This window comes from Bubalus kerabau, chromosome 17 (assembly GCF_029407905.1).
Source record: "Bubalus kerabau isolate K-KA32 ecotype Philippines breed swamp buffalo chromosome 17, PCC_UOA_SB_1v2, whole genome shotgun sequence".
NCBI lineage: Eukaryota > Metazoa > Chordata > Mammalia > Artiodactyla > Bovidae > Bubalus > Bubalus kerabau.
The window spans coordinates 49,731,399-49,753,196 of record NC_073640.1 but is presented as its reverse complement, the minus strand read 5'-3'; the positions used below and the strand labels follow the sequence as shown (position 1 = coordinate 49,753,196).

General features: G+C 49.7%; 1 protein-coding gene and 1 non-coding gene across 2 annotated transcripts; both read left to right on the top strand.

The window, feature by feature from the left end:
- Nucleotides 1–3,037: 3,037 nt before the first annotated feature.
- On the top strand, nt 3,038–21,798 carry NPHS1 (NPHS1 adhesion molecule, nephrin). Its single transcript, XM_055551938.1, has 29 exons — nt 3,038–3,095; nt 3,199–3,414; nt 3,491–3,613; nt 3,784–3,912; nt 4,410–4,491; nt 4,857–4,960; nt 5,133–5,260; nt 5,348–5,519; nt 5,707–5,864; nt 6,114–6,258; nt 6,359–6,483; nt 8,013–8,199; nt 8,421–8,550; nt 8,702–8,874; nt 9,325–9,465; nt 9,563–9,703; nt 10,194–10,315; nt 11,286–11,457; nt 11,553–11,709; nt 11,805–11,956; nt 13,464–13,575; nt 13,659–13,840; nt 15,587–15,643; nt 17,849–17,968; nt 18,108–18,132; nt 18,241–18,316; nt 18,475–18,572; nt 18,679–18,787; nt 21,211–21,798. The coding sequence occupies exons 1-29, from the start codon at nt 3,038–3,040 to the stop codon at nt 21,340–21,342; spliced, it is 3,726 nt and encodes a 1,241-aa protein (XP_055407913.1). The 3' UTR covers nt 21,343–21,798.
- On the top strand, nt 20,766–20,868 carry LOC129632651 (U6 spliceosomal RNA). Its single transcript, XR_008704638.1, has one exon. It is a non-coding gene; the product is annotated as a U6 spliceosomal RNA (small nuclear RNA).

Sequence of the window (21,798 nt, the reverse complement as noted above, 5' to 3'; positions counted from 1 at the left end):
CTTGTGTCCCTAAATAGCAGGGACATGGACACCACCCCCCACCCAGGATGCTAAGCCTAGGGGTTCAGACCTCTGATGAGCGAGAAGTTAATGGCCTGAACCCCGAGTTTCTGAGGCTTTGGGAACTCAACTAGGGCCTCTGCCTGAAGCAGAGTGCAGTTGGGAAAGGATGACCTGAGGTCAGAAAATCTGCTCTTAAGTCTTAGAGTCAGTGGATTTAACCACCAATCTCTCTCCCACCCCCTCACAGGCCCAGGAGGATTTGAAAATCAGCCGACAGTGAACATCTGCCCTAAGTCCTGTGTGTGTGTGTGTGTGTGTGTGTGTGTGTGTGTGTGTGTATGGGGTTAGGGGGAAAGGACTGCAGGCCTGAACCCCCAGGTCCTTGGGAAGGAGTGACCTGGACTCTGGAGTCTGAGTGGCTTCTGTTTTGGGGATTCAGCCCTTGGATTTTGAAATAGGCTGGGCTTGTGGCCAGGACTCCTGAGTCTTGGGAGTGGAAGTCAGGTAGAAAGGCTGTTTTTCCAGGCCCCTGACTTCACTTCCCCTTCCTGGCTCTCTGGGGGCCACAGGCATGGAAAGATGGAGAGTTTGAGGTCCCAGGAGCATCTAGAGAAGGAAAACATCCAAGGTGGAGGGTGGAAGGTTCGTGCTAATTAGAGGTCCCAGCAATGGACAGCCCTATGCCGGGCCCTGAGGGACACCATCTGGTGACAGCCCTATGACAGAACCTCCAGCTGTGCACCCAGCCCATTCCCCAGGAGGCGTGAGGCCAGTTGGGAGAGGAAACGTGGGAGGAGGGCAAGGAGTTAATAATGGGAGGGAAGAAGACAGACTAGATTAGAGTCAAGGATGGAGCTGTGGGGGCTCAGCCCAGATGCCTCATCTTGTGTAGGGAGAAGGACCAGATGGGGGTCATGGAGGGGAGAGAGAGAGAAAGCGAGCAGTTCCAATTCCTGCAGGAGATCAGCAGGCAGAAGAAGCTTATCCCATGTGGGTGTATAGGCGCACACTGGGGTGGGGAGGGCAGGCCAACCAGCATATGGTTATAAAATTCAAATATGTGACAGTCAGGAAGACTCAAAGACGGAGAAACGAATAAAAGAAAGAGGCGTAGTCCAACGCTGACTGAGAACAAATATTTATTGAGCTCCTGGTGTGTGTGAGAGACAGAGCATCGGGTGGGAAAGAGGTAGAGATGAGAACAGAAAGAGAAAAACAATGGGACTTCCCTGGTGGTCCAGTGACTAAGACTCTTTGCTCCCAATGCAGGGGCCTGGGTTTGATTCCTGGTCAGGGAACTAGAGCTTATATGCCACAACTAAAGATCCTGTACACCACAGCTAAGACCCAGTACAGCCAAATAAATTATTTAAGAGAAAAACGGAGACGTGTGCAGGCACAGACAGTGACAGAGTTAAAGGCTGACTGAGAGGTAACCACCTAACGGAGAGAGATGGGGAGAAAGACACCGGGTCAGAGAGAGACAGTCTCAAAGTGGTGGAGAAAAGAGAATAAATCAAGATGAACTGAGGGAGGGAGAGAGACAGAGACATCCAGAAGGAGAGAAGAGACAGAAAGAGACCGAGGGAAGCTATGTAAACTAGAACTCACAAGACCCCTGCCAAAGCGTTCGCACACTGGGCTCAGTGCTGGTGGCCTCGGACCCTACCTTTCATTCCCACCCACTTTGATTGCCCAGCACGTTTACACCTGAGGCATTTACACACACACACACACACACACACACACTGCACAAGTTTTCACAGATCACAGTTCACTATCAACTTCCCCAGGCATGTTCACTTATGTGCATTTCACATGTGTGTGCACAGATATATGCACTCTCCCAGTCTCTCACACATACTTGCACACTCCTCAGCAGAGATTCATGATCTCATTGAGAGGGAGGTGTCTACTCAAGGAAGGAAGAGGGGCTTCCCTGGTGACTCAGTGGTAAAGAATCCACCTGCCGATGCGGGAGACACAGCTTTGATCCCTGATCCAGGAATATCCCACATACTTTGGAGCAACTAAGCCCCTGCACCACAACTACTGAGCCTGTGCTCTAGAGCCCAGGAGAGGTGACTACTGAGCCCGCATGCCACAACTACTGAAGCCCGAATGCCCAAGTGCCTGTGCTCCGCAACAAGAGAAGCCACCATAATGAGAAGCCTGTGCACCATGACTACAGAGTAGCCCCCACTGTCTGCAACTAGACTAAAACTGTCCAGTAACGAAGACCCAGCACAGCCAAAATATATACAAATAAAATTATTTTTTAAACTTTTTTAATTAAAGAAAAAAAAAGTAAGGAAGGGACTTGAAGGTCAGGTACCACGGTAGGAAAAGTGGGGGAGTCTTACCCCCAGGCCAGGCCCAGCTCTCTGCTCCCCGTGCTGTGTTGGGACCTCCTGGGTCTGACCTGCTCCCATTTACCCCTGGCCAAGACAGGCCCCTGGGGTCATGGGGGCTAGGGAGGGACCAAGGGATGTGCCTGGCATGTGCTGACAGGGGATTTCTTGCTCCAGCTGTGCTGGGAGGAGCCCTCCGGCAGAGGCCTGAAGCTGGAGACTCAAGAGGGTGCCTGGGGGAGGTGAGGATGAGCAGTGTGAGGACGAGATCGACTGAGAACAGGCCCAGTTCTGCCACTGACTGCATCTTCGCTCTCCTGGGCTCACGGGGCCTGCCGGGTTCAGCGGTGGGTCCTCCCTGAGGGGCTGTGAGTGGAGACCAGGGGTGGGAGTGGCATGAGAGAAAAAAGAGCAACAGAGACTGACTTTGGGAAAGGAGATAGAGACTGAGAGAGAGAAAGAGAACCTTAAAGCAGGAAGGCGCGTGAGATAGAATACAGGAGGGACAGCAGAAATAGAGAAAGGGCAGGAAGACAGAAGTAGAGAAAGAAAGAAGGAGACAAATAGAAAAAGAGAAACAAAGAGAAAAGTAAGGGGCAGACATAAAGAGAGACCCAGAGAAAGGCAGGCAGACACAGGAGGTGGGCATGGATACGGCGGACACCAAAGATAGAGGACCTGGGATGGCCCTGAGCACCCACTTCAAGGCTGCACTACTGCTCCTGGGGCTTCTGAGGACAGGTGAGTGGGAGCCTGGGCTGTGACCAGAGCCAGGTGGCCCTCATTCCCGTGGCCCCTTCTCCAGACTCTCTGCCCTCTCCTACTGACATCTCTGTGTCCCCAGGCCTGACCCAGGTGCCAATCCTGGCCTCAGCCCCCCGAGGCTTCTGGGCTGTGCCCGAAAACTTGACAGTGGTGGAGGGGGCTGTTGCTGAACTGCGGTGCGGGGTCCGCGCCCCTGGCAGCACAGTGCAATGGGCCAAAGACGGGCTGCTCCTCGGCCCTGATCCTAGGATCCCCAGTTTCCCGCGGTATCGCCTGGAGGGAGACCCTGCTAAAGGTAAGGGGCCAGACCCTGAGATCCTGAGCCACCAGCCGAGGCTGACCTCGGCCCTGACCTTGGGTCCTACCTACAGGTGAATTCCACCTGCATATTGAAGCGTGTGACCTCAGCGATGATGCAGAGTATGAGTGCCAGGTCGGCCGCTCAGAGACAGGCCCTGAGCTCGTGTCTCCCAGAGTGATCCTCTCCATCCTGGGTATGAATGAGAGACCCCCCCAGGACCCATGAGTCTGGACTTCCGCCCTCACCATCTCCAGAGTTGGGGAGTCCAAGCCTCCAGCCTCGCCCCCCCTTCCTCAGACTCAAAGCCCAAACCCTTATATCCCTCTGGGTGGTTCCAGCTCACCCCAGACCCTTTCTCACCAGTGCCCCCCAAGGTGCTTCAGCTGACCCCTGAAGCAGGGAGCACAGTCACATGGGTAGCTGGGCAGGAGTACATGGTCAGCTGTGTGTCTGGGGACGCCAAGCCAGCACCTGACATCACCTTTCTCTTGAGTGAGTGTGGGTGAACTGGTGGGGGCAGTGTGAAGCCCCTGGAGTGGGGAGAGGGTGTATCTGTGATCAGGGCCCTCCTGAGATGGGATGAAGGAACAGGCGTGGGGAGATGCTGAGGGTGGTGTGGGCCCCGGTGAGTGGGAGGGGACATCCAGGGAAAGGACTGAGAATTTTCGTAATTGCTGCACCAGGACTCAGGGAAGAGGCTGAGGCTCCGGACAGAGATATGTGTGTCTTTTTGGTGCAGACACGAGAAGCTAGGGGTGGGTGATACAACCTGGCAAGGAGGGGAGGGGACAGGAGAGACCCAGGACCCAGTCCTGGGGCCTCCGGGATTCAAGGAAACCAGAATGTGTAGAGGGAATGAAGCTGGTGTTTTGCCTCCAGAACCAGGAGGCAGGGGGCTGTATGTTCATCCTGAAGGCTTTTAGGCCAGGCCTCCAGGATCTACCCTGGGGGAAACCTGCCACTCCTCTAGCCTTCTTGTTAACCCCAAGGTGGACAAACAATTTCCAGTATCTCTGCTAATGTGAATGAGGGGTCCCAGCAGAAACTCTTCACCACGGAGGCCACAGCCAGGTATGGAAACTGGGATGCCCCCCACTCAGCCTGATCCTCCAAGTTTCTCTATGAAAACCCCATATCCTAGGGACTCATGCATGGGAACTTGGGTCAGGTAGGTACATCTGGGACCCAATTCCCCACCTGGATGCTCTAAAACTTCTTCATAGGAACCCTAGTTCCAGAGTATCAAGTACAAAGGTTTTGGCCAGGTGTGGGCCTCTGGGACCTCCATTCTCACTGCTGACCCTCAGCTCTCTTCCACGGAGCTCTAGATCCTAAAGGAAATCACCACAGAGACTTAAACTAGGTGTAGGGACTCTACCTTGACTACCCAAATTTCAGATGACAACTGACTTAAGAACCCCAATTTCCCACCCTAGGGTGACACCCCAGAGCTCAGATAATGGGCAGTTACTGGTCTGTGAAGGATCCAGCCCAGCTTTGGATATCCCTATCAAGGCGTCATTCACCATGAATGTTCTGTGTAAGTGGAGAACTGAGTCGGCTATTGGGGAACAGGAAATGGGGGGCCCGGGGAGCACAGGGATTATGGAAGGCTCAGGTTCTCAAGGGGGAAACATGGGGGTTCAGCGGCAGGTTGTGGGGCTTGGAAAGAATGGATGGACTCCCCAGGCCCACTGACAGTTGTTCCCCAGTCCCCCCAGGGCCGCCCGTCATCGAATGGCCAGGCCTGGACGAGGGGCAGGTGAGGGCAGGGCAGAGCTTGGAGCTGTCGTGCACGGCCCGAGGGGGGAATCCGCTAGCCACACTGCAGTGGCTGAAGGTGAGGGCAGAGGCAGCATGCAGGTGGGGGGAAGGGTGGGGGCCAGGCGCAGGCCCCGAGCTGGCCCAGGTCTGTCCGTGTCTCCAGAATGGCCAGCCCGTGTCCACAGCGTGGGGCACAGAACATGCTCAGGCGGTGGCCCGCAGCCTCTTAGTGATGATCGTGAGGCCGGAAGACCATGGGGCGAGGCTCAGCTGCGAGGCCTACAACAGCGTATCTTCAGGGATCCAGGAACGTGGGGTCACACTGCAGGTCACCTGTGAGTCCTGGTGCCAGCTGCCCATCTGTTGTCAGTCTATGCCCCAGGGAACCATCTGTTTGTGCCCCCAAACCATGCCGGTCGGATGCCAAAGACCTCATCATCTGTCCCCAGTCTCCTGTCTATCTGGGCTGATCTGTGAGCTTTCCAGCCCAGCTTAGTGTCTCTCCTCCGTTCATCCCTGCAGTTCCCCCCAGCGCCATTACTATCTTGGGATCTGCGTCCCAGTCTGAGAACAAGAACGTGACACTCTCCTGCATCACCAAGTCCAGTCGCCCGCGGGTCCTCCTGCGATGGTGGCTGGGCTGGCGGCAGCTGCAGCCCAGCGAGGAGACGGTCATGGACGTGAGGCGGGGGTCAGGCTCCTGGGTCCGAGGGTGGAGGTAGCTGAGGGCACATCTCCTGGATCCGGGAGAGGAGGGGTCTGGCATCTGGGAAGCCTTGATCCCTGGGGAGCCTGGACTGGCGTCTGGGGCCCCCTGGGTCTAACAGATGAGTCAGTGGAGATGATTCATGGGTCCCTGTTGTGACCTGGGCTGGTATCATGGATGGGGGTTTTCTAGCCCCCCAAATCTGAAGCCCGATCCCTGCCAGGGCCTGCATGGTGGCCACATCTCCATGTCTAACCTGACATTCCTGGCGCGACGGGAGGACAACGGTCTGACCCTCACGTGTGAGGCCTTTAGCGAGGCTTTCACCAAAGAGACCTTCAAGAAGTCGCTTACCCTAAATGTGAAATGTGAGCCTCCACCCTTGCCCGGGGGAACCCCAAGCCTTCAAGACCCTCAGCCTCAGGCCCCAGCCCAGAGAGAAGTCACTCTACCTGGCTTTCCCCACAGATCCTGCCCAGAAGCTGTGGATTGAGGGCCCCCCAGAGGGGCAGCGCCTCCGGGCTGGGAACCGGGTGAGGCTGGTGTGTTTGGCCATTGGAGGCAACCCAGACCCTTCCCTCACCTGGTACAAGGTTGGTGCCCAGCAAGAAGGGTTGTGGGGTGGCCAGGAACATGGGGGAAAGATGAAGCTCTTTCTCTCCTCCAGAGTCTAGGGCAACCTGAATTTCTTGAAAAATACCGGAGATTTTGAGTTTCAGCAGGGAACTGAAAAGACAAACGCCGTGAGAATTAAATCCAATCTTAGGAAAACTGAGGAAATTCTGGGGAAACAGTGAGAATTCTAGAATTAAAGAATTCTGGATCAGGAATGGGAATTCTAGAGAAAATGCAATAAATTTCATTACAACTAAAGGAGATTCTGATGAAACCTTGGAATACAGGTAAAATGGCTAGAATTTTAGGGAAAGACTAAAAATTCCAGAAACAAAGACAAAGGTGGATAAAGGGGAAAGACTAGTAATTCTATAGAACATTTGAAAAATCACTAATATTAATATTAAGTCAAATTCTTGGGATTGGGAGTAAGAAAATGAAATTTCATTAAAATTTAAGAATTCTGACTGAATTCTTGGAGAATCTTAGGAAACTGGGAATCTAGTGGAAATTCTGGGGGAAAGACTAGGAATTCTAGGAATGAAATTCAATTTCATTTTGTTGTTGTTCAGTCGCTCAGCTGTGTCCGACTCTTTGCAACTCCACAGACGGCAGCACACCAGGCTTCCCTGTCCTTCATTATCTCCCAGAGTTTGCGAAAACTCATGTCCATTGAATTGGTGATGCTGTCCAACCACCTCATCCTTTGTCACCCCCTTCTCCTCCTGCCCTAATCTTTCCCATTATCAGGGTCTTTTCCAATGAGCTGGCTGTTTGCATCAGGTGGCCAAAGTACTGGAGCTTCAGCTTCAGCATCAGTCCTTCCACTGAACATTCAAAGTTGATTTCCTTTAGGATTGACTGGTTTGATCTCTGTCCAAGGGACTCTCGTTTAATTGGATGGGGAAATGCCAAGAATTGGGGCAACACAAAAGATTCAAGTAAAGGACTAGGATAATAAGAAGACATTAGTGGATTCAGAAATCTGTGACCAGGGAATGGAATTAAGGGAAAGATCAAGCGAAATCTTTGAGGAAGCTTTGGATTTTAAGAAAAAGAGTTAAGGAGAGGCAAAAATGAAGAAATTCTGGGAAAGGTTTGGGAATTCCAAGGGAGTTTCCCGGTGTAGGAGGTTTGGTAAATATAGCTGGAATGAATTTCGAGGAGTGGGGCTGAGGGTCGGCCGAGGGCACCGACAGTTGCAGGCCTCCAGAGAGCAGAGGAGCCGGGCGGGAGTTGCGGGTGAAGCGTGGGACTGGAGGCGGGTTCAGACTGCAAAATCTCGGGGCTCCAGGGACCCAGTAGACGGGAGAGATGCCGGGTGGGGTCTGCTCAATTCTAGTCCCCATTCCTCTGCCTTAGCCGATGCTCGCCGAAGGGGGCGCCTTTTCCTCACCACACAGCAGCGCTAGTTATCTGGGCTGGAGGCAGCCCACCTAATGGGGACGTTTCGGGAGGCGGGGATGGCAGGGCTCCCCGTGGTTCCCCAGTCAGTCTCGGCCCTTAGGACTCGCGCACCGTGACCGAACCGCGGCCGCCCCAGGAACCACGGCGGGTACAGCTGGGAAGTGTGGAGAAGTCGGGGAGCATCTTCTCCCGAGAGCTGGTGCTGATCACGGGTCCGTCGGACAACCAGGCCAAGTTCACGTGCAAAGCCGGCCAGCTCAGCGCGTCCACGCAGCTCGTGGTGCAGTGTGAGGAGGCTCACTGCGGGGCTGGGAGGGCTGCTGCGGCGGGGAACTGAGAGGGAGCCTTGGCTGGTGGGGTGGGAGAGTGGAGGAGGCTGGGGGAGGGGTGGATGCTGAAGAGCCCAGGACGCACTCGCGGCTGGGCGGGGCCTGAGTGCCCGCCTGGCGGAAACCGGCCGGGTCTCCTCTTCACCTCTGAGCCTCGCTCCTCCCACCCGTTCCCGAAGTCCCCCCGACGAATGTGACGATCCTGGCCAATGCGTCGACGCTACGCCCCGGGGATGCCTTAAACTTGACGTGCGTCAGCGTTAGCAGCAACCCTCCAGTCAACTTGTCGTGGGACAAGGAGGGGGAGAGGTAAGTGTGCGACAACCCCCGTCCCTCCCCGGTTCTGATCGCATTCCTTTACAGTCAGAAATCTGCCCCCGCCCGACTTGCCGTCCTGCCCGGTACCCGGCACCCAGTACCCAGACTCTAGCTCTGGTCCCGCTCCCGGCCCGGTCTGCAGGCTGGAAGGTGTGGCCGCCCAGCCCCGCCGGGCTCCATTCAAAGGTTCCGCCGCCGCTAGGAGCGTCCTTCTGAGACTCTCATCCCGTGACCACTGCCACCGCGTGACCTGTAGCGCCCACAGCACCGAGCTGCGGGAAACCGTGAGCGCCTTCTACCGCCTCAACGTGCTGTGTATGTGCGCAGGCCTGGCATCCCTCTTGATACCTATCTGACCCTATACTACAATACTTGGGTTACAATATACAATTCAATATAGTACAATACTTGGATACTGTCTTTGACTTTCATTCTTAACTTCAGAAACTTTCCTGCTTTTTATCCTGACACTCGACCTGCACCGATTCCTATCCTGCCCATCCCCCATCTTCCTTTTTTGTCCTGTATCCTAACCCCTGACCTTGACCCGTACCCCAAACCCTGTTTCCATCCTTCAGTCTGACTCTGGTCTCTCTGAACCTAACCCCCCATCTCAGCTCTAAACCTAATTGCTCCCTTGTCCACAAGCTTAAAATCTCGGCGAGACCTCGACTTTAACCCTTTATACCTGCACCTGATCTCAAATCCATCCCCGGGCCCGAACCTTAATAATCTTGACTCCCCGCGGGGCCTCCTCGTCCGCAGACCCTCCAGAGTTCCTGGGGGAGCAGGTGCTTGTGGTGACCGCGGTGGAGCAGGGCGAGGCACTGCTGCCCGTCTCCGTGTCTGCCAACCCCGCCCCGGAGGCCTTCAACTGGACCTTCCGCGGCTACCGACTCAGCCCAGGTGCACGGAGGGGGCATGGAGAGGGGCGCAGGTCTCCAGGACTCCCGGACGGGGTTGAGGGCGGATTTAGCAAGCTCCTCACCTTTACTTCCCACAGCTGGTGGCCCTCGGCATCGTATCCTGTCTGGTGGAGCGCTGCAGCTATGGAATGTGACCCGCGCTGACGATGGCCTTTACCAGTTGCACTGTCAGAACTCGGAGGGCACGGCGGAAGCTCTCGTGAGACTGGATGTACAATGTGAGACCCCTCATCACCGTAGGAAACTAAGGAGCTCTGGGAGCCCCGCCCATCACGGAAGCCCCGCCCACCCAGGGAGTCTTGCCCGCTGTGGAGTTTCCTCATTGTGGAAGCTCCGTCCACCCAAGGGATATACCCATCCTGGAAACCTCCCTATTCTGGGAGACCCTACCGTGACGGAGCCACGCCCACTTTGGGAAACGTGCCCATTAGAGAGACCCTTTGTAGAATCTCTGCCCACCTACTCCGGTCAGGAAGCCAAGCCAATCCACGCAATTCTGGAAGTCCATCGGACCTACTCTTGTCACTACAGTAGCATAGTAGACGGTGGGGACAACCTCACTAACACGGAGAACTTTATTCTAAAGGCAGACTTGATCACACTCATAACTTTCCTGGGCACCTCTAAGACACCCCTCCCACCTGGAGCCCTCTTCCACCATGGCCTGTCTGGGCCCAAATGCCTTCCCCAACCTCCTGCCTTCCCTAGATGCTCCCACCATCCGAGCTCTCCAAGACCCCACTGAGGTGAATGTTGGGGATTCTGTGGACATAGTCTGCACTGTGGATGCCAATCCCATCCTTCCTGAGATGTTCAACTGGGAGAGGCTGGTGAGGATCTAACCTTTGGTAAATAGAGGTGTGGGCTGGGAGATGTGATTTCTTGACTGTAAGCTCCTCGAGAGGAGGGGCTTTATGACCCTATATAACTGTAGTTGTCAGGACATGCTCGAAGAACTAACTGTTGAATGGTAGATGGATAAATGCATAAGTGAATAGATAATCAGGTGGGTGGGGGGTACATGGTTGGATATATGGATGGATACGTGGTGGGTGGATGAGTTAGTAGATAGATGAATGAATGGATGGAAGAACAGATAGACAAATGATCAAGTGAATGAGTGGATAAATGGATCAATAAATTCTGCAATTAGATGATTGAATGAGAGAAATGAGTAGATTGATTAGATTAGAGAGTAGATGGATGGGTAGATACACCATCGGTGGAAAAGATGTCTATGGAAGGAAAATGGATAAATGGATGGATAGACGGGTGGGTGCACAGGCCAATGGAGAGATGGATAAATAGGCAGCTAGATAAATTGATGAACAGATGCATGGATGTATTGATGTGCATGTGTTTGAGTGAATAGATGGAGTGGATAAGTAGAGAGATAGAAGGGTGAATGGATGGGTAGAAGGAACCAAATGGTTAGATGAATGATGGGTGAATGGATGAATGAATGGAAGGGAAGATTGATGGATGTATGGATAAATGAATGAATTGACAGATAGGCGGATGGTTAAATACATTGATGGATGGGTGAATAGAAGGTTCCAAGCAAGAATGGTTGAGTAAATGGATGGATGAGTAGTTGACTGGATTGGTGGCTGAACGGATGGATCTATGCATGAATGGTTGGATAAATAAATGAATGATTGGGTGGAATGACAGGGAAATTTTTTTCTTTGCTAGGAAGAGTGTGGCTGGGAGATAGAGGCTGCAGATGGGGACCCAGTTTGAGGGCTAATGGAGCTGGGGCTGGACCTGGGGACAATCTCCCAAGTCTTGGACCTCTAGGGAGAAGAAGGGGAGGACCAGAGTCTGGATGACATGGAGAAGATGTCAAAGGGATCCACAGGGCGTCTTCGTATTCACCATGCCAAGCTGACCCAGGCTGGTGCTTACCAATGCATTGTGGACAATGGGGTGGCACCTCCAGCCCGAGGGCTGGTCCGTCTTGTTGTCAGATGTGAGTAACAACCAAAGCCCTAACTTCAAGGCCTGCCACTAAATCCACATATCATGTCCTTCCATACACCTCATGTTGACCTCCAACCCCTCTAGTTGCCCCCCATGTGGAGCATCCCGCTCCCCTAACAAAAGTGGCTGCAGCTGGGGACAGCACTAGTTCTGCTACCCTTCACTGTCGTGCCCGAGGCGTCCCCAACATCGTCTTCACTTGGACCAAAAACGGGGTCCCTCTGGATCTCCAGGATCCAAGGTGAGTCCAGGCCGAACCAGGTAGCACTCCAGCCCTAACTTCGATCCCCCAGCCCCAGTCACCCTCCCTGAGTCCCTGCTGCATCTCCGCTCCAGGTACACAGAGCACACATACCACCAGGGTGGCGTCCACAGCAGCCTTCTGACCATTGCCAACGTGTCTGCAGCCCAGGACTATGCCCTCTTCACATGCATAGCCACCAACCCCCTCGGCTCGGACCACACCAACATTCAACTCGTCAGCATCAGTATGGTGGGAGAGGGCTGGGAGGCTGCTGGGAGGGTAATCCCCTAAGTCAATCCCCCGGTCTCTGGTTGGTCCCAGAATGACAGTGTTCCTGAAACCTGAGAAGTGTTTATGAATGAGGATGGAGTTTTTGCCTGTTCCAAAAGTCCCATTGGAGACTGGATTTTTTATGGAAACTGACATCAAAGGAAAAAATGGAAGGGGTTTCTTATTGCCCCAAGCCTGGTGGCTCAGTGGAAAGAACCCACCTGCCAGTGCAGGAGACACAGGTTCGATCCCTGTTCTGGGAAGATCCCCTGGAGAAGGAAATGACAACCCACTCCAGTTTTCTTGCCTGGAGAACCCCATGGACAGAAGAGCTACATGCTACAGTCCACGGGGTCACAAAGAGTCATGACTGAGTGACTGAATGCAATGCAACTGAAAAGTAGATTTTCAGGAGTCGCTGGATCTAGGTCAGCTGTCATCAAGAACTCTCCATCTCTCTGGACTACTTTTCTCTGTGTTGGCTATCTTGTAAGGCTTCCTAACAGTGGTATGAAAGTACTAGAATTAAGATCCACTGGCTCCCCTTGACTCCCAGCCCATTCCTGACCAATCAGGTGGCGAAAGGAAGACAACCTGATTGTTGTTCTTGTTGGCCAGACCCAGTCATGTGTCCATCCTACAAGGAGGGGAGTCACTTCCATCAGATGCACATGGCCTGAGAATGTGGGCAAGTGACTCTCCAATGGGTATTCAGTGTTCTGTAACCAGAAGAAATGAGGGGAATGGATATGAGATAGACACAAAAGTCCACTACAAGAAACATGTGTCATACAGTCAATCCTCATCATTGGCAGAGTCTGTATTTACAGTTTTGCCTACTTGTTAGAACTTATTCATAACTCCCAAATCAATACTCATTCTGCTTTCCCAGACATTCAGGGGACTGTAAAGAGGGGATGAAAAATTTGAGTCACCCAATGAGTACACTCTCAGCAGAGGTGGAACAAGACAACACTCTGCCTTCTTACAGCTCTCACTTTTTGCACCTTTGTGCTTTTTGTTAATCATTTTGCTATATAAAATGGCCCTCAAGCACAGCACTAAAGTGCTGTCTGGTGTTCCTAAGCTCAGGAAGGCTGAGATGTGCCATTTGGAGAAAATACGTGTGTTTGGTAAGCTTTGAACAGGTGTTGAGTTCCAGCAATTCATTCAATGTTAATGAATCAACAGGTATATTAAATAAGATATCTTTAAGCAGAAACATGCATAATACAATATCATGCATTAATTGGTTGATGAAAATGTTGTGACTGGAGGCTCGTGGGAGTCTAAGCCTGCATCTCCCTTGGAAGCAATGGCTTGGTATTTGCTAATTGAATGTTCCCAGTGACTTTAGAGAACATAACCACCAAGAATAATGAGACTCAACTATATATTTGAAATCATTCTTAGCAAGAATCTGGAAGGAATCTTCCAGAATCCTTCTGAATCCTCTATGTCCCCCATCCCTCACCTCAAAGGCCGCCCTGATCCGCCATCAGGACTGAAGGCTGTGAGCATGACCCCATATTCAGTGGGCCTGGAGTGGAAGCCTGGCTTTGATGGCGGCTTGCCACAGAGGTTCCAAATCAGGTAGGTCTCTATCATGAAAGGAAAGGGTTGTAGCCAATAGGGCTGGGGTACCTTCCTGATTGACTGCCCTCCCTTTTATGCAGGTATGAGGCTCTGGAGACTCCAGGGTTCCTCTACATGGATGTCCTACCACCCCAGGCCACCACCTTCACACTGACCGGGCTGCAGCCTTCTACACGATACAGGGTCTGGTTGCTGGCCAGCAATGCCCTGGGTGACAGCGGACTAGCTGACAAAGGGTCCCAGATCTCGATCACCACCCCAGGTGGGAAGGGACATTCTTGCACAATTTGCAGAATTACTCAGAGGACTTTTAGGGTGGAGTCGATACTATTATTCCCTTTTTGCTGATGGAGAAACTGAGGTCCAGAGAGGTTAATCAACTTGTCAAAATTCACAGGTAGAAGGAGCTACAGATGAAATTTAAACTCAGGCAGATGAACTCCAGAGACTAGTTTTTGCCACTAGACTATACTGTCTGAATGTGAGTAGTGACACAAGGGAAATTCAAAGAGAATTTGAATTGAATGAAAATGAAAACAAATGAAAATCGTGAGGGGCAGCTAAAGCAGTGCTTAGCAAGAAATTTATAGCATTAAGTTCTCAGATTTTTTTAAGTCTTCAAATTGACTAAGTTTCCATCCTAAAAAGACTAGAAAAAGAAGGGCAAACTAAACCCAAAGTAGACAAGAGGAAGGCAATAATAAAGAACAGAAATTAATGAATTAGAAAATTGAAAAACAATAAAAGAAAATAATGAAATCAAAAGCTGATTCTTTGAAAAGATCAATGTTTATAGAGCTAATCAAGATGAAAAAAGAAAGAAGACACCACTCTTAACCAATATAAGGGATGAAAAAGGGAACATTACTACTGATCCTACAGACATTAAGGGGAAATTAGGAAGTATTACAAACAACTTTATGTCAATAAGTTCAGCAACTTTGATGACACAGATTAATTCCTTGAATACGAACGAGAACATCTGGACTCTGGTAGACTACTACAGTGCAGTGGCCAATCACACAGAGCCTGGTTCCAACAAACCTGGGTTCAAGTCCCAGGTCTGCAACTTCCTAGGTGTGAGACCTTAGGCAAGTTACTGAAGACTCAGTATAACCTTTGAGCCTCAGTCTGTAAAGATAAAGTGTGTCTCCAGTCTCTGTACCTCAGTTTCTGAAGTAAGGTCTATCTTAGACAATTGTAAGAAATATATAAATTAATATATCTAAAGCTCTTAGAACAGGGCCCTGTACAAAGCTAGTGCTATGTAGATGCTAATTTAAAGAAATGCCCCCACTCACTTTTTGTTTACTTTGCCCCATGAAAGTTCCCTTTTTCTATCTTTTCCTTTCTAATCAGTTCAGTTCAGTCGCTTAGTCGTGTCCGACTCTTTGCGACCCCATGGACTGCAGCACACCAGGCATCCCTGTCCATCACCAACTCCCGGAGCTTGCTCAAACTCATGTCCATCGAGTCGGTGATGCCATCCAACCATCTCAACTGCTGTCATCCCCTTCTCCTCCTGCTTTTTTCCCCCTTTTCCTTTCTGATAGGGCAGACTTTTTCCTCATGGAAGTAAGGACTCTTTCCCATCCCTACAATGTTGCCTCCTCTTTCTGTGTTCCAGTTTTCCCTTTAAGCACTAAAGCATAAAGTAGAACTATATTCACCCTTGCTCTAAAACTTATACCTATATTAAGGCATCCAGAGAACCCTGCATTTTTAAAAATTAATCCCCCAAATTGACACTTCAGGTTAAAGGAGCCTTCTACACCATAAAGCACTCATCAACAATATTTTATTATTAGCATTAGGTTTAGAATGCCTATTAATAGTATCATCAATATCATCAGCAATTTCCAGTTCTCTTTGAAATATTCCTAAAGTCAGAAATTAATTCCTGTAAGTCTCAAAACTGGGTTGCAAAGCTTAATAGGAGATGTAGAAATATTTAAGATTTATCTCAGTTTGTTGATGTTAATTTTCATTCTCTATCTCCACCTCCCAGGTCTAGACCAACCTTCTCGAGAACCCGACTACCAGCTACCCACAGAGCAGCCTGCAGGTAAGTCCTCAATCCCCAAATAGCCCTCTCCCTCTTGAAAACAACTTTCTGGTCTCTAATCCCACCCCCTCTGCCTTATGACTATCGTCCCTTAAGACAGACCCATAGGCCCTCACTCATATCCTTAGCTCTTCCTCTTACTTGAGTGTGATAAATTTTCTTTTTTCCTAATTTACCTGCATGTGATAAAATTTCTCTCTTCCCTGTGCAGAGCCTGTGTCAGTTGGCTTTTGCTGCATAACAAACTATCCCAAACATGGCCACTTATAGCAACAAACATGATTTCTCATGATTCTGTGAGTGGCTGAACAGTTCTGCTCTGGGCTATGGTCAGCTGGCAGCTCTGCTGGGACCTGTTGATCTAGGATAGCCTCTCCTCACTCGTCTGGCAATCTGACTTGTAATTGGGACATTGGAGATCACCAGGTCACATGTGTCTCCTTGGCTCGTTCACATGGAGGTGGTCACTAGAGTCCTAAAAGCAAAAACAGAGCGAAAGTTCCAATTTATAGGCACTTTTCAAGCTTCAGATTATTTTTTTATTTTAATTTTTAAATACTAATTATTTTAAAAATTTTGGGCCAGGCCATGAGGCATGTGGGATCTTAGCTCCTCAGTCAGGGATTGAACCCACGTCCTCTGCATTTCAAGTGTGGAGTCTTAACCACTGGACCATGAGGGACTTCCCTTTGAGCTTCTCACTGTGTCTTATTGGCTGAAGCAAGTGGCATGGCTCAACTCAGAGTTAGTGTAGGGGGAAGTCTTAAGAGTATGCATGTTAGTTGCTCAGTTATGTCCAACTATTTGTGACCCCCATGGACAGTACATCGTCAGGCTCCTTTGTCCGGGATTCTCCAGACAAGAATATTGGAGTAGGTAATCATTGCCTTCTCCAGGGGATCTGAACCCAGGTCTCTTGTATTGCAGGCAGATTCTTTATCATCTGACCCACCAGGAAAGCTCTCAGACTATGCATATAGTGAGACAATCATGACCATTTTGCAAATAATCAATCCCCTTTAGAGTCTCAGAAGGTTGTAAATGACAGAAATTCAGTTGTTGTTGACAATAAAAAGAATGGCTTGGCTCATGAAATTGAAACTCCAATTGTGGCTGGATTCAGGTACTCAAAATGTTCACCAAGGATCAGTTTCCCACTCTCTCAACTTTGCCTTCAACTCTGATGACTTCTTTCTCAGATTTTTCTCTTAAGAAGGCAGAGAAGTCCTCCCACACCTTCAACTTTTATTTCACTTCTTAGCAACTAGCCGAAGCGTGTCCTAGGTGTTCTGCCAAAAATCTACCTTGGGTCAGATGCCAGTCTCTGAACTGATCACTGTAGGAATGGAGATGGGAACTCTTAACAGCCAAGGTCAGGCCATGTGTCCTCCATGGAGTCCTGTGGAGCCAACCAGACTGAGAGCAGGGAGTAATGACTGGCAAAAGAAAATGAGTCCTGTTAGCAGGAGGTGGGGAAATGGGTGCTGAGCAGATGGCTGCTGAGAGGGACTTAGTCTTATCCTCAGGGATATAGCAGAGGATTCTGATGTTGTCTGAGATGGAAGTTTGTGCAAAGAGGAAGTCATTTGAGATGAAGTTTGAAAGAAGAATAGAAGCTTGCTTGAGATGAAAGGACATTTAAAGACAGACACTCTACTATTTAAAGGCTTAGGTGTGTGGATTTGCCTCAATGATTCTGAAAACAGCCAGTGGTTAGTTTTGTGTGGCTGGAGGGTCAATAGTTGGTGGGCAAGAGTGAAGATGTGGGAAGAGGCCAGATCATAGAAGATCTTGAATGCCCAGGTAAGGACCTGAAGTTCCTCCTTGAGTCCATACATGGGGCTTGGACAAAGGTAGCATTAGCAGTAGCACTGCTAATGGCTTGATTTGAGAAAGGAGCCACCTGCTCTGGGGTGGCAAAAGGAGTGAACATGGGGTCTTCACGGTGGCCCAGTGGTTAAGACTGTGCTTCCAATGCAAGGGGTGTGGGTTCAATCCCCGGTCAGGGAACTATGATCCCACATTCCCTGTGGTGCAGCCAAGAAATTTTTTAAAAAAGGAATGGACATAGAAACCCCTGCCCATCTGCTTCCCTGACCTAGGAGGAGGGCTTTGTTTGGTCAGGGACAGGCTTTTTCAGAGAACCTCAATTGAAGTCTGAAACCAATTGTTTGGGCTCATTAATGGGTAACTTCCACCCCACAGGACCCTCGGAGATGCCCTTGCTGCCTGTGCTGCTTGCTGTTGGAGGTCTTTTGCTGCTTTCTAATGCCTCCTGTGTCGGGGGATTCCTCTGGCAGCGGAGACTGAAGCGTCTTGCTGAGGGTGAGAAGAGACCCTTCTCCTGCTGGGACAGAGGTCCAAGGGTGATGGGAACTCTGGGTTTGCTGCATACTGAAGGTGTCCCAGAGCCAAGTGGGCTCAAGTGGTGTATCTCTGACCCCTTTTCCCCTACTTCCCTCAGGCATTTCTGAGAAGACAGAGACAGGGTAAGTGGGGATATCTGTCTGTAAGGAAGACTCTGGGGAGGAGATTTGAGCGTGACAGCTGTCAAAGGGTCAGTGCCCAACTGCCTCCCCATGCCTCCATCCTGGAAGGTCAGAGGAAGACCGCGTCAGGAATGAATATGAGGAGAGCCAGTGGACTGGAGATCGGGACACTCGAAGCTCCACGGTAAGTGGGGGTGGTCCTGACACCCCACTGACAGGGAATTGACTGTGACTAAAATCCCACCATTAGCTTTAGGTTAATCATTGTCCTTTCCAGGAATGATGGAGTCAGAGGATGGAAAACACTTAATTTTTTTTTATTGGTGGGGGGCTTGTGGACAGGTTAGCACAACAGATGTAGAGCCATATTACCACTCCATGAGGGACTTCAGCCCCCAGCTGCCCCCCATGATGGAGGAGGTGTCTTATCCCCGAGGTGAGTGGTGTGCACAGTGGAACATCCTCTCCCCACCTTTGATACTCCTGACATCTAGACCTAGCTGTCTGATCATCACTCCCCCTCCCCACTCCAATTCCAGGTCTCAGGGCTCTTGAGGAGGAGAATATGGCCTTTCCTGGGCACCTGTATGATGAGGTGGAAAGAGTGTATGCTCCATCTCGGGCCTGGGGACCCCTCTACGATGAAGTACAAATGGTGAGGAGATTTATATCCACAGAAATATTTCCTAGTTAGTGCCAGAGATCCCCCTCCTACTGCCTGTATTAGTTCAGGTAAGCTAGCTGCTGTAGCAAAGAGGCCTGGCCATAATCCAGTGGCCTGAACAAGACAATCTATTTCTTTCTCGCGTAGCAGTCAGAGAGGAGTGGCTGTGCTGCACATGGTTATTCTGCAACCCATGCTCTTTCCATTGTGTTCCTCTGCTATCCTCTAGTGAGTTGAACAAGTTTACATGGATGGGCCAGTTCACTGGGGGTTTCAGCTTGTGGGAAAGGGAAAAAGAGAGCATGGTAGAGGCACAACCCTGACTTATGGTCCAGGCCCAGAAATGTACACACTGCTCTTATTCTACTAGTGAGAATATGGACATGGCCACACCTTAACTGCAAAGGAGGCTGAGAAATGCAGTCTACTTGGCAGCTCTGTGCCCTACTAGGATTCTGTTACTGTGGAAGAAGGAAGGTGTGCATTTGGTTGGATAACTAGCCATCTCCACTATACTGGTTACAGCAGAGAGATAGAAATACTTTTTGGACCCACTCAATGGAAAAGTCAAGAGACAGAATTGTCTTCAGGCCTACCCAGAATTTTCTCTCTAAATACAATCCCTAGCAAATCCAGGTTTCTATCCTATTAGATTATAAACCTTGAGAGAAAGAGAATGCCTCTTATCCAATCGATCCAAAGCCCCAACTCGGACTCTTAGTGGTTTAGCTTGGTTCACATAGTTGTTGCTGAATGTTGCTGGTTCACTGAGGCAGGAGATAGAATATATACTAGTTGGACAACTCTGGGGCAGTGTCCACACATGGCATCTGGGGTTAGAGGCCAGCCCCACTCAATCCACTGAACTGAGAGTGGGAGAGAGATGCAGAACCCAGAGGGAAGTGAAGATGGTGGTTGGGCAGGCACAAACCACAAACAAGCACCTTGACCACCAACTAAGCCCCACCTACTGGCTCGCAGAAAGAGATGGGGCAGAACCCCTGACTTTCTGTGTGGCCTTGACTAATGCTCTGGCACCTGTGGGCCAAAGACTTCCCTCTGTAACTTTGTTCCCAACGGGGTACCGTCCTCCCCACCACTGTGGAAAGAACGCGATGCTGTCCATGGTGCTGAACACACATGCCCTCTAAAAGCACAGATAGAGCCTGCACACTTTTTCTGTAAAGAGCTAGATAGTAAATATTTTGGGCTTTGCAGGATATAGTGTCTTCCTAAAAACTACTCAACTCTGCCATAAAAGTAGCCATAGAGAATACATAAATAATTATGACTAACTTCCAATAAATCTTATATTTTTGGACACTGAAATTTGAATTTCATATAGTTCTCACACGTCACGAGTATCACTCTTTTTTAACAAATATTTCTCAGCAATTAAAAAATATAAAAAATATTCTTGGGCAATACAAAAACATGCAACGAGCCATATTTAGCTGCTTGCTCTAAAGTTTGCTGATCAAAAACAACCATTTTCTCCCAAAATCTAAGGCAAAGCACATCTTCAGTAAGGACCACCCTACACGGCCTTTTATCTCTTCTATTTTGATGAGGTAGTGTTTTGGACATTCATAAAACCAACAGAATCAAGACTCACATGCCACAATTCCCAAACTGATGTTGTTGTTCTGTTGCTAAGTTGTGTCTGACTCTTTGAGACCCCATGGACTGCAGCACATCGGGCTTCCCTGTCCTTCACCATCTCCCAGAGTTTGCTCAAACTCTTGTCCATTGAGTTGATGATGCCATTCAACCATCTCATCCTCTGTCTCTGTCTTCTCCTCTTGCTTTCAATATTTCCCAGCATCAAGGTCTTTTCCAATGAGTTGGCTCTTTACATCAGGTAGCCAACGTATTGGAGCTTCAGCCCCAGCATCAGTCCTTCCAGTGAATATTTAGTGTTGATTTCCTTTAGGATGATATCGTGGGCTAATTTAAAAGTTTCACATACTTGCTTCAGCAGCACATATACTAAAACTGGAATGATATAGAGAAGATTAGCATGGCCCCTGTGTGAGGATGACATGCAAATTTGTGATGCGTTCCATATTCAAAAAGAAAAGTTTCACATGTATGGCATTTAAATTGCTTTTTGACATGAAATCATGAATTATCTTGGATTTGCTTTAAAAGAATTCCAGTTAATGGGGGCAAGGGATGAGAAGATAGAGATAAAGATAAATCAAGATTGACCAAAGGTTGAAATTAGGTGATAGGTTCACAGGGGTTTATTATAATCACTATCCTCTTTGTATATGTTGGAATTGCCTTTATAATTAGAAGCTAAAACATTTTTCTTTCCTGTGAAGTAGAGCAGGAAGGTGTATCCCCCAGAGTTGCAAACATGACTCACCCATAGCATCTCTCCATGGTTCTAATCCACCTTTGCTTGTCAGGACTCCTGTGATTTCTGCTGGCCTGGGGACAGATATGAGGATGCAAGAGGAATTTATGATCAGGTGGCAGGAGATCTGGACCCTGTGGAACCCGATGCTATACCCTTTGAGCTGAGGGGACATCTGGTGTGAGAACCTCCTCAACACCCTTTTCCTACACCTGCAAGACACGACATGCCCATTGTCCTTTTTATTCCGGGCTAGGCTGAGCCTGTGAGGTGAGCTCCATTGGACACAAAGAGACTGGGCTTTTTCAGGAGAAGTGGAGGGGTGTGTGTAAGTGACAGATGGTTCAAGCTGGTCCAAGTAGCAACAAGGCTCCTCCTAGGCTTGGTTTTAGAGTTCTCTGTAGGGACACAGGGAATTGTAAAAGACATCTCAATAATGAAAAGTGTCTTTATGCTTTTTAAAGTAAAAATTTTAGAAGTGGGAAAAGACATACTAAAAACTCAGTTCATTTTGAGTTCAACTAAATCTGAAATAATAATAAGTGGAATTTATGAGCCATTGTTATATCCTACTTGTTTTACGCTTTTCCACAGTTATCTACAACACGATGTATAAACTATGACACATATGTATACATAA

Excerpts from the sequence above, each read along its gene's own strand:
- NPHS1 (XM_055551938.1), top strand. The coding sequence starts at position 3,038 with ATGGCCCTGAGCACCCACTTCAAGGCTGCACTACTGCTCCTGGGGCTT. Across the intron at positions 17,969-18,107 it reads ACTGAAGCGTCTTGCTGAGG|GCATTTCTGAGAAGACAGAG; the intron begins GTGAGAAGAGAC and ends TACTTCCCTCAG. Across the intron at positions 18,317-18,474 it reads GGGACACTCGAAGCTCCACG|GTTAGCACAACAGATGTAGA; the intron begins GTAAGTGGGGGT and ends GCTTGTGGACAG.